The sequence below is a fragment of the Chrysemys picta genome, chromosome 1 (assembly GCF_011386835.1).
Source record: "Chrysemys picta bellii isolate R12L10 chromosome 1, ASM1138683v2, whole genome shotgun sequence".
NCBI classification, from domain to species: domain Eukaryota; kingdom Metazoa; phylum Chordata; order Testudines; family Emydidae; genus Chrysemys; species Chrysemys picta.
In genome coordinates this window covers 100,694,116-100,706,156 of record NC_088791.1, presented here as the reverse complement: position 1 = coordinate 100,706,156, position 12,041 = coordinate 100,694,116, and the positions used below count along the sequence as shown (strand labels likewise).

At 46.1% G+C, this 12,041-nt stretch overlaps 1 protein-coding gene across 5 annotated transcripts in view; it reads left to right on the top strand.

Annotated features, from left to right (window-relative positions):
- TXNRD1 (thioredoxin reductase 1) overlaps positions 1–12,041 on the top strand; it is a 56,104-nt gene that overhangs the window by 41,448 nt on the left and 2,615 nt on the right. For all 5 annotated transcript variants that reach the window (XM_065565112.1, XM_065565110.1, XM_065565103.1 and 2 more), the window contains 3 exons: positions 1,663–1,770; positions 4,279–4,374; positions 6,699–6,833. In XM_065565112.1, the coding sequence (XP_065421184.1) occupies positions 1,663–1,770; positions 4,279–4,374; positions 6,699–6,833 (339 nt within the window). The remainder of the gene's footprint in view (positions 1–1,662; positions 1,771–4,278; positions 4,375–6,698; positions 6,834–12,041) is intronic.

The window sequence follows — 12,041 nt, the reverse complement described above, 5'->3', positions numbered from 1 at the left end:
AAGGGAAAAAATGTGTCCCCAAAGTGCTTTTCCATCTATGTAAGTTCTCATATGGCCCCCAATCACTGAATCTGATTACAAGGATTTTATCTTGCAAAGACTTCCGTGTTCATATCAGATTCAATTGTTAACCAGCCTCGGTTTTAGGTTGTCTGGTATTGGTCTGAACCATAGTGCCATTTCCTCAGCCAGGCAGACTTTAATAAATCCATGACTGGAGCCAATTTTTTGATTGCAATATAGGGAATTTATTTTAATTTACACTTTCTGCCAGATTGCTCTATTTTAGTAATTGACATTCTTATGCTGCAAAAGCGAGAATCCCCCTGGTCAATGATTCCAGGAAACTAGTTGTTATTTTAGACAGTGTCCTTGCTTGTACTACTCATTTTCCAAGACTTAAGAAGGGTGATTTGATGGGACATAAAAAGTATGTATGAAGGGGGAGGGAGGAGAAAAATAGTCAACAGAATCGTTTTGGTGGTCCCCTACCACAAAGAAAATACATTAAGAAGAGCCCTTAATCAATATAATTGTGAAACAGACAGTTTTCTGTCTGAAAGTGAGAGTCAGGATTTCCACGTGAAAAGGGGCATAGGGAAGAGCCCTGGATCTGTGGCACATCAGGGACAATTTCTGCAATATGACAAAGGAAACTGCATCTTATTTTATTACAGTTCTGCCTATTTCCTTATTGTGTTTGGCAGTATAATTTAAAAGTTGCATCCTTGTAACTTTATAATCACCAGCAGAGATGCTCTGTTGAGAATACTTACCTCTGCGGGAAGGGATGTTACTTGCTGTACTTGGAAGTCTGCAAAGACAGAGCCTGATCCTGCTCCCATTGAAGTCAATGGCAAAACTCCTATTGGCTTTAGTGGTGCGGCATCAGGCATATAGTGCCCTCTGCAGTTCTAATCATACCCTGCAAGAATTCTCATCATGTTTTTTTCCCCCTTCATCATCTTAGGCCAGGTCTACACTACCCCCTAATTCGAACTAAGGTACGCAACTTCAGCTACGTGAATAACGTAGCTGAAGTTCGAAGTACCTTAGTTCGAACTTACCTTGGTCCACACTCGGCAGGCAGGCTCCCCCGTCGACTCCGCGGTACTCCTCTCGCCGAGCTGGAGTACCGCAGTCGACGGCGAGCACTTCCGGGTTCGACTTATCGCGTCCAGACTAGACGCGATAAGTCGAACCCAGAAGTTCGATTGCTCGCCGCCGAACTACCGGGTAAGTGTAGCCAAGGCCTTAGACCACGACAGGTATAAAATAGTCTCATTTTTGGATGCTGCTATACACCATACATGCAGTGTTCCCTATTGGAAATTTTATTTTAATGGCATTTGAGAATCTACCTTTTATCTTCAGTTTGACATGTTAAAGGAGGGCACTGAATTTCCTCTTCCTTCCCAATCCATGCATGTTAATTTCTGTGTAGTTTAAAAGATTAGTATAATCTTTCTAGTCAGCATCTCTAGAGCCACACCCTTAGGTCTTGTTGCTTTCAAAGTGATATCTTCAGAGTTATGAATTTCCCATCTCTGCTTCCTATGTGCCAAATCTCTCTGAAATGTTAACAATGCACTGATTTATAACTGGAATATTGATGGTGCTAAACATGCTGACATAAAAAAAAATATATTAAATCCCACACAGTGCGACTATGTGAATGTTCCAACCACAGTGTTCACACCACTGGAATACGGAGCCTGTGGATTCTCAGAAGAGACAGCGTTGGAGAAGTTTGGGGAGGAAAATATTGAGGTAAGCTGTTCAGTTCTGCTTTTTCATTAAAAGAAAGATTTTTTTTTTAAATTAAATTTTAACATCCTTCCCTCTTTCTTATAGAGGGTATGTCTACACAGCAAGTAGATACCCACAGCTGGCCCATTCCAGCCGACTCAGGCTCTCAGGGCTTGGGTTGCGGGGCTGTTTCATTGCTGTGTAGACTTCCAGGCTCAGGCTGGAGCCTGGGCTCTAGGACCCTGCAAGGTGGGAGGGTCCCACAGCTCGGGCTCCAGCCTGAACCCCGAAGTCTACACAGCAATGAAACAGCACCGTGAGCCCGAATCGGTTGGCTCAGGCCAGGCATGGGTTTTTCTTTGCTGTGTAGACCTACTGTTAAGGTCAACAGGATATTAAAAATATTTTTATCGCTTTGGTTAGACCCTAAAACCTGGTGTAAACATTAGTCTGCAATTCTGGTAAACCTAGCTGCAGATGTGTTCTCTTGTTGGCTTGTGTGTAAAATACTTGTAAAAACGTAATCTTTGTCTCTAGACATAATAAGGGGATCAATTAGTGGAGGAGCGTTGAAAGGCAGTAAATGTTTTTTAGTGCCAAAGCTGAACTATTGGTGTAATCACAAAGTATGGCAATATATTCCTCTGCCATGGTTATTATTCCTGTTAGACTGTTTGGACTTATCTACACAAACACTTAGTTCATGGCAAGCTGGGGTGTAAGTCTACCTCACACTAGCCTGCCACCCACTGTCGGTGTGGACCCTGCTGCTATGCACTATTAGTTCCTTAGTGCACTTTGATCTACCCTGCTTTGAAATGCCATCAGGCTCCGCGTGGACACTTAGCGCAGATCTACACTATGGGGTTAAGTGGATCTAAGTTACGCAACTCCAGCTACGTGACTAACATAGCTGGAGTGGACGTACCTTAGGTTGAATTATTGGGGTGTCTACACCGTACTGGGTCAATGGGAGAAACTCTCCCGTCGACTTACCTTATGCTTCTTGTTCCGATGGAGTACCGGAGTCGACGGGAGAGCGATCTGCGGTTGATTTAGCGGGTCTTCACTAGACCTTGCTAAATCGACCCCCGGTGGATTGATCGCCGCAATGTTGATCCACAGTAAGTGTAGACATACCCTTAGTGTAGAAGGCTGTTCAGAGGTGGATTTATACCCCAGCTTGCTACAAGCTAGATGGTTGTATAGACAAGCCTTAGGGCCCTGATTGTACAAACACACACACATTTAATTTTACTCAGGGGAGTAGTTCCACCGTGATTGCTCGTGGGAGTAAAATTGAACATGTACGAATTTGTAGGATTGGGCCCTAAAACAGTAAAATATTCTACAAACCACAGAGTAGAAAAAAAATCTTTGCAAGAATCTGGCAGTGAACGGTGCCTTCTCATTGATATTGCTTTGGGAGCAAGGCCTGGGTGAATGATTATGTAAGGACTGGTTCATAAATTAGCAAACCTTTACTAGAGTAAAGCTAAGAAGATTTTTTTTTTAAGAGGGCTGTGTGGAAAAAGAATTATATGATTTGACGCACAATGACCCCCCCCTTTTTTTTTTACGGGGTCTTACTTCTGGCCACTGGAAGATGGCTGAAATTTTCATTTGCACACACACCTTCAGTTTATGTTCACAAAACCCAGTCTGTGCAAGCCCCCAAACTGGATGTGGAATCTTGGACCCTAAACTGTGAAAAATGCACTTGCAGTTTTAGAAGACTTTTTTTTTTTCTTTTAATTTGCTCGAAGGAGGCAAAAAGAATTTCAATGTCATTTGTAACCTGGATGAATTCTAATTTGGATAATTACAATTTCCTTAGCACTTAGTTGCACCTGTAGTCTCCTTTGTCCTCTAAACATTTTTTAGTTGTGGTCTTGAGCTGCCTTTCATCCCTGAAATGGCTAAATTTCAGTGTTGGTTGACAACATCTTTCTATATATGTAGTTTATAAAGTGCCGTAGAACCTTACTTATGTGAAATGCATTAAACCCAGGGGTGGCTCCAGGCACCAGCGGAGGAAGGGGCGGCATTCCGTCCATTCTTGGGGCGGCACAGTCCAGATGGCTTTTTTTTTTTTTTTTGCTTCGGCAGTCTGAGCGGCTTTTTTTTTTTGCTTGGGGCGGCAAAAATGGTAGATCCGGCCCGGCCCTGATTAAACCAGCTCTCTCCTGATTTGTTGAGGGGCATATGTTCAGTTTTTCTCAGTAAGCCGCAGTTAATTAAACACTCTTCTCATCTAATAATTCATTTACAGTTAGCTGATGGTAGAGCTACACTGCTCCACAGAGAACTCCAGGAGGGATTGTGTTTTACTCATTTTTAAGAACTATAAGGGTGAGAATTTAAAAAGTGCCCCTTGTCAGCCTAACTCTGCTCCCATTGAAGTTAGCAGTAAAACTCCCCATTTACTTCAGTGGGTGCAGAGTTAGTCCAATGCTGAGCACTTTTCATAAGCCTACTCTAGCACCATAAGCTTATAAAACTTGTTTAAAGTCTTTATTGTATTTCTAGGTTTACCATAGTTATTTCTGGCCACTGGAGTGGACTGTCCCATCTAGAGACAACAACAAATGCTATGCAAAGATAATCTGCAATATTCAAGATAATGTAAGTGCATTTTTTTCCTCCTGGGGAAACAGGAACCAGCTAGTCGTTTTAGGGACCACAGTGAAAGGGATAAGTAGTTGTTTTTCCCCATTTGTTAAAAAATAAATATCCTTCAGTTTGTCACTAATCTACCTTTTGAATATTTTAAAACATTTCTAATAATATGTACCAAATATTTATGTTTTATAGAAAAATGGCCCTTTAACAGAGTGTATGGCTGACATTTGTACATAGTAGTTTTCCATAAGGATTAAAAAATATTGGTAGCTATCACTAGAAATGTTCATTATATTTCAAAAGTAGGTAAATAAACTATTAGTAATGCTATGTAGCTCTTACACTTTTAAAAAGTCTTCCTGTTCTTCCTTTAGGAGGTGCATCTCCCTTAAATCAAGGTCAGCTAGAATCCATCAAATTTCATCTCCTTACAAATCCATGGGTTAGTTTTGAACTCTTGGGATGACTATAACAGGATTTCTCTGTCTTGCCCTCACAAATCTTATTTTAAATGATAATGCTAAGATTAACCTGACATAGCAGGGATAAAACTACCACCCTTCGCTACTACAGACATCTACAGAATCTGTTAAACCATTAAGTAGATTATAAACCATTTAGAAGAATCAGCATTCCCAGCTATAAGTGAGCAAGATCTGTTTAATAAGAGCTGAGTTGGACTTTAATTATTAACAAGTCTCTCCCTCGCCTTTAACTTTTTCTACTGTGACAGTATCTTTGTTACTAGATATTGGCATCTAGCAACCAATGTTAGCAAACATCTATAAATCTATTTTATCTAGCTACTCCTATCCATGTTGTCTAATGTACTTATGGTAATTCTAAGGATTCTACCACACACTGATGGTGTCTAAATAACTATCTCATTTCTAAAGTGCCCATCACCATAGTATTTAGGCTCCACTTTCTGGAGATCTCCTTTACACCCATGTGGATCCTGTGGTAGAACTAGGGCTATAGGGCCTGATCCAAAGTCCATTGAAGTAAATGGAAAGACTCCCATTAACTTCAGTGGACTTTGAATCAGGGCCTTAATTTGTTCACATTTTATTGTCCTGAAAATTGTAAATGAGTTTAAATATCTATAGGGTTAGCGGTTATCCAGGATGAAAATTCAATACATTAAATATTTAAGTTTCTACCTGAAACTCTTATTAATACAATGTCATAAAAAAAAGACAATTGAAAATAGATATACTTTAGGGGTTTTACCCATTATCTTATCCTTGAAATAGCCCATGGGTAACTAGCCCATAGCTGTTCACTAATGAGGAAAAATAATCTAAAACTCAAATCACAAACTGTAGTTGGCAGAAGCAGATAGCCTTTGATATCCAACAGGATTGCTATAGCATGAAAACAAAGAGACAGAACCTTAGCTAGCATAAATCACATAACTCCATCAAAGTCAATGGAGCTATGGCAGTTTACACCAGCTCAGGATGTAAAATATTTTATAAATCAGATTTGTTGTTCTCTCGGTAGTACGGAAAGGAGCTATACTAAAATGGATCCAGATATTGGACACTAGCATATGCCGGAGAAGCGGAGTATGCAGAGATAGTTGTTTTCTTGTGAATATCTGCCGTGTCTGTTTCAGCAGTCACCAGAGATGTTAACTATTGCTCGTAGTTAAGGCTAAGATTTTGGCACGGGTATTTTTATTAAAAGTCACGGACAGGGCATGGGCAATAAACAATAAAATCACAGAAATGTACACGGGGCTGGCATTAGGGGGTAGCAAGCAGGGCAATTGCCCCGAACCCTCACGCCATAGGGGGCCCCATGAAGCTAAGAGGTGGAAGAGCTTGGGCTTTGGGCCCGGGTGGCGGGGCTCAGGCTTCAGTCTCCTTGTAACCTGACATCACATCCATGAGCCAGTGTTTTGATTTATGACCCTTTGCACAGAATATGTATTACTTGTCAGTGAACATATTTGCCCAGCAGTAATCATTCAATTACATCAATCCAGTTAGAAAAACTAAATAGAATCATATATAAGCGTTTCTTGTGTTACACTTAATGCTACTTAACGGCTAAACTGGGAGTTTGTAAAATTTAATTTTTATTGAGATGATTCAGAACAAACACACAGTAAATGACCAACCAACACTGGCCCTGGTATTGCAATATGCTTGATTATACACATGTGCTTATCTTCACTTAGGTGAGTAGCCCATTGAAGTCAGTGGAACAACTTATCTGAGTAAAAGTTAAATACACTGTCTTTAGTAATAAGAAAATCTTCAAGACTATCTGAAGAGAATAAATGTACAAGGCTACTTGAATTGATTTTCTTTATTTAGGAGCGAGTTATTGGTTTCCATGTGCTTGGTCCAAATGCTGGAGAAGTTACCCAGGGGTTTTCAGCAGCCATCAAATGTGGACTGACAAAAGCGCAGTTGGACAACACAATAGGAATTCATCCAGTTTGTGCAGAGGTATGTATGTGATATCTCTAAACCGAAAATACATAAGGCTAGATTTTCATATGCAGTCCAGCCCCTTTGCACTGCAGTGCCAGATGATTTGATGATTAAAGCTAGTACACGCAGCCCCAGGGGGAATCCCCCAGATTATGGCATTTTGCTTCAGCCAGCACAAGAGGATCTTCTGATCGAGGAGAGCAGGCATTCCCCTTCCTTCCTGCTGCCAGCACATGAGGGGAAAGAGTGATGATGTAAGAGCTCCCATACCTGCTGTACTCCACCAGAAGATCCCTCTTTCTGATCTTCAACCTTGTGGACATTTACAGCCATCATAAATCAAAGCATCCCTAAGATGCTCTAACTCAGAACACAGGGACCAGTCTAATATAGAGTGTCAGCAGGATCAGGGATAGTTCAAGAGTGAACTTTAAGCCTGCCCAAAGCTACTTCCACCCTTACACTGCCCAGCTTGCACTGTGCACATTTTGTCTCACAGCCTTTTATTTTGGGGTCTCAGGGGAAGATGTTGGAAATCTTTGAATAATGAGTTTATAAAAATGAATTTTGGTTTCTACACAAAGTTTTGATTTGAATTTTCAGATATTGAAGCTTTGACTGTTTATATAAAGACTCAGAGTTGTTGGGTTTTTTTTACATATGTTTAATTCTTTAACTATTTAATGTCAATGGTCTGCCATGATGTAGTGTCTCCTCTGTCTGAGAGTAGAGAATTCTCCTCACACTCTGACTCTCAGAAATCGGTGTATGAAGGCTTCCAATATTTATTTCTGCTAATTGGTTATCAAGGCTAACATTTCAGGTTGATCTAAGTACTTAAAATAGGCTTATAAACTGGTATTCTAGAGAAAGATCAGTTACTTAATGATTTTTCTCTTAAATTCTGCCGCTCCAGAGATTTTTTCTTTACTCAGTTCATGTGTCTGACTCCAAGTAAAGAAGCACAAAAAGGAGCAAAATCATTTGCTGGTGTAAATCAGTTACGTTCCATTGGAGAGTGCCTGTTTACACCAGCTGAGGATTTCCTCTAAGGCTAGACATACACTGCGATTAAAAACATGTGCCCGACCTATGCCAGCTGACTTGGGCTTGCAGGGCTCGGACTAAGGAGCTGTTTAATTGCGGTGTAGATGTTTGGGCCCGGGCTGCAGCCTGCGCTCTAGAACCTGAGAACGTGGGTTGCAACCTGGGCTCTAGAACCTGAAAGCCCAGGCTGCAGCCTGATCCTGAACATCTATGCACGGGCAGCTGTAGGTGTCTAATTGCAGTGTAGACATATCCTAAGACATTTTAACTCTTGAATCTGTCAGTGGGTCTTGGGCTGAATCTATGTCCTTATGTACATATTTTAGCTACAAGCTGTAATACTCTAGAATACCAGAGATCTGCAAAAGTAGCCACATCTACTTGTCTGTGCTAGTTGTTTGTTGTGTTTGCAGCATAATACAAGGTAGGCAAGATGACAGCCTTTGTGAATGTAACAGATTGGCAGATAGCAGAGTCATTTCAGAGCATCCACAGCAAAGGTTTTATCTTTCGCTGTAACATCATGTTATAATGGGGTTCTTATAAACCCTCAGAGAAAGGAAAACAAGTTCTCATTTTATCAGAGGCCTTTTCCTGGTAGACGGCTGAGTGGGAGTCTTCACACCTGTGAATTCAAATGGCGTATTAGCATATGCAGTGTGAAGATAGAATGATAATCATAATTTATTTTGGACATCTGAGCTGCTAAAATTGAAAATGAATGTATGATTAGACATAATGTGGTGTGGTAATTTCAGCTAATCATGTTTATTTGGGGAGGAGTGGGGGAGAGAATCGTTTTGAGGAGGAACATGCAAATTAAAAGCTCCAGAGGGTTGTGATGATTTTGTAGTGCCAGCATTCAAAAGGTTTTTGCTCCTCTTACTTAATCTCATCTCTTATTCAGCCAATAAAAGTAAAAAAAATTGTTGGCATTTTGTGGGTACTGACTGCACTGGGACAAATAGAACGATGAATGACCTCAGCATGCTTTCTATGTTATACATTCATAAACATGCTAAAGGAAAGGAAATTACTATCACTTTTCTTCACAGATGTAGCACATCTTTATTTCAGACCAGATACTGCCACCCTCAGTGACTTCCAGTAATATCTCATTTCAGAAGCAGTCTTCTGACAAGTACAGTGTTACTCAGCATGAGTAAGGGCAGAGGCGAATTTACAGTGAAACACAGGGTGCCCTGGCACGGGGGCCCCCAACGACCGGGGGGGGGGACAGGGCCGGGCAGCTGCAGGGGCAGAAGCTTGGTCCTGCAGGCAGGGCTGGCTCTGGCTTTTTTGCCGCCCCAGGCAAAAAAGCCTCCCGCCGCGCCCCCTCCTCCCCCCTCCCCGGGAGCGCGACTGGCTGGAGCGCCGGGGGGGAGGGCGGAGAGCCCGGCCGGGGCTCTGCTCTCCCCGGCGGCGAGCCCGCCATGGCTCCGCTCTCCCTGGCGGCCAGAGAGCCCGGCTGGGGCTCTGCTCTCCCCGGCAGCCGGAGCGCCGGGAAGAGGGCGGAGAGCCTGGCCGGGGCTCCGCTCTCCCTGGCAGCCAGAACGCTGCGGGGAGGGCGGCGAGCCCAGTCACGGCCCCATTCTCGGGCCGGAGTGCTGCGCCGTGCCGCCCCCCTCCAGGTGCTGCCCCAAGCACATGCTTGGTGGGCTGGTGCCTGGAGCCGGCCCTGCCTGCAGGCTCCTGTGGCTCCTGCTGCAGGCTCTGCCTCCACCGACACCCAAGCTTCCCCCTCCCCCCCCTCCTCCCCCGAGCGTGCCGCCTTCCCGCCCCTTCCCACCCAGCGCTTCCCCTGCCTCCTAACAGCTATTTGCCGGCGCTCAGGTCATTCTGGGAGGGAGGGGGAGGAGCGGGGCTGCAGCACACTTGGGGGAGGAGGTGGAGAAGAGGCGGGGCCAGGGCCTTGGGGTTAGGGGGTGGAAATGGGGCAGGGCGGAGCAAAGGCAGGGCCCCCGCACTCCCCCTACACATACCCCCCCCCCCCCCGCCATGAGCTGCTCAGGGCAGGAGGCTGGGGTGGGGCACTTGGCTGGGAGCACCCCCACAACCCCAGCCCACACCCCCAACCCCTTTCCTGCACACCCCCACACACCCCAAGCCCTCCCTGACTCTTGCACCCCCTCACACACTCCCAGCCCTGACTCTTGCACCCTTCTCACACACACCCTACCCTTCCTGACTCCTGCATCCCCTCACACACTCCCAGCCCTGACTCCTGCACCCCTCGCACCAAACAGGAGCTGCCCCAGGTAAGTGCTCCACACCCTAACCCCCTGTCCCAGGCCTGAGCCCACTCCCGCACCCTAACTCCTGGCCAGACCCTGCACCCCAACGCCCAGCCTGCTTCTGCACTCTAACTTCCTCCCAGACCCTGTAGCCCCAGCCCAGAGCCCCCTCCTGCATCATAACTTCTGGCCAGATCCCGCACCCCAACGCGTTTTTACATTTTTTTTTATAAAACGCTCTTATCCAAAGTGTTTTACAATAGTTAGCTAACGGTACAAACAATATTTGGAAAGATCATTAAGGGGTCCGCTAAGACCCTCAGCGATTTTTCAAGTGGTCTGTGGAATAATAGGTTACACTACGAAAACAATCAAGGTACCTCACTTTATTTTCATTTACTTCCTATTACTTATAGGGGGAGGATGAAGAAAAAAAGGATGAAAAACAGGGATGGGTGGGGGGGAGATAAGAGAGAGTGTTTCTTGGCTGGGTCCCGTGGGGGGGGGGGCCCCAAAATGAAGCTGAGCACAGGGCCCCACTAATTCAAAATCCGCCACTGATTAAGGTAGGGTTACCATACGTCCTCTTTTTCCCGGACATGTCCGGCTTTTCGGCAGTCAAACCCCCGTCCGGGGGGAATTGCCAAAAAGCCGAACATGTCCGGGAAAATGGCGGCTCTGCTCCTCCCCTGACTCTTCTGCTCTGTTTAAAAGCCGAGCTGCCCGAGCGCTATGGGCTTCAGGCAGCCCCCTTGCCTCCGGACCCCAGCCGCCGGCTGGGCACTTCCCCGCCCGGGCTCCGGCGGCGCAGGGTTCAGAGGCACGGGGGCTGCCCGAAGCCGGTAGCGCTCGGGCAGCCCGGCTCTTAAACAGAGCCGAAGAGTCGGGGAGGAGCAGAGCCGCCGCGGCTGGAGGCTCTGCTCCTCTTCGGCTCTGTTTAAGAGCCGGGCTGACCGAGCGCTACCAGCTTCGGGCAACCCCCGTGCCTCCGGACCCTGCGCCGCCGGAGCCCGGGAGGGGAAGTGCCCGGCTGGGGGCGCAGGGTCCGGAGGCATAGGGGCTGCCCGAAGCCAATAGCACTCGGGCAGCTCGGCTCTGTTTAAGACCCGGGCTGCCCGAGCGCTACTGGCTTCGGGCAGCCCCGTGCCTCCGGACCCTGCGCCGCCGGAGCCCGGGAGGGGAAGTGCCCGGTTGGGGGCGCAGGGTCCGGAGGCATAGTGGCTGCCCAAAGCCCGAGCGCTACCGGCTTCACGGTTTGCCGGGCAGCCTCCAGACCCTGCGCCCCTGGCTGGGCGCTTCCCCTCCCGGGCTCCAGCTGCGCTGGGGAAGCGCCGGCCGGGGGCGCAGGGTCTGGGGGCTGCCCGGCAAACCGTGAAGCCGGTAGCGCTGGGTCAGCCCTTTCCCCATGGCTGGGAGTGGGAGGGAGGAGGGGACGGAGTTAGGGCGGGGAAGGGGCGGAGTTGGGGCGGGGCTAGGGGTGGGGAAATGGGCAGGGCCAGGGCCCGTGGAGGGTCCTCTTTTTTTATTTATTAGATATGGTAACCCTAGATTAAGGGTAGAAGGATGGGGCTCTAATTTACTTTGCTTTTATAAATTAGAGCCAGATTTTGCTTCTCTTACTCACTCTACAAAACAGGCTCTTGAAATCAGTGAGACGGTTTGCAGAGACAAGTGCTACTCAGCGTGAGTATAGGTGGCAGAACCTGGGCTGGAATGAGACCTGGTTTTAAGAAAGACTGAATTGTAGTGATTACAAATGTTGGTATTTACAATTCAGGCAAATCTTCCTTTAGAAACTGGCATGACTCAGCTAGTTCACTAATGAGCGCTTTCCATTTATTGGATCTATAGCCTTGTCTTCACTTGAACAGCTAACAAGCTCTCAATCGAAAAATCATGTTTCCAGTAACTCTCAGATAGATCCCAGCTGGTTTGCTTTAGT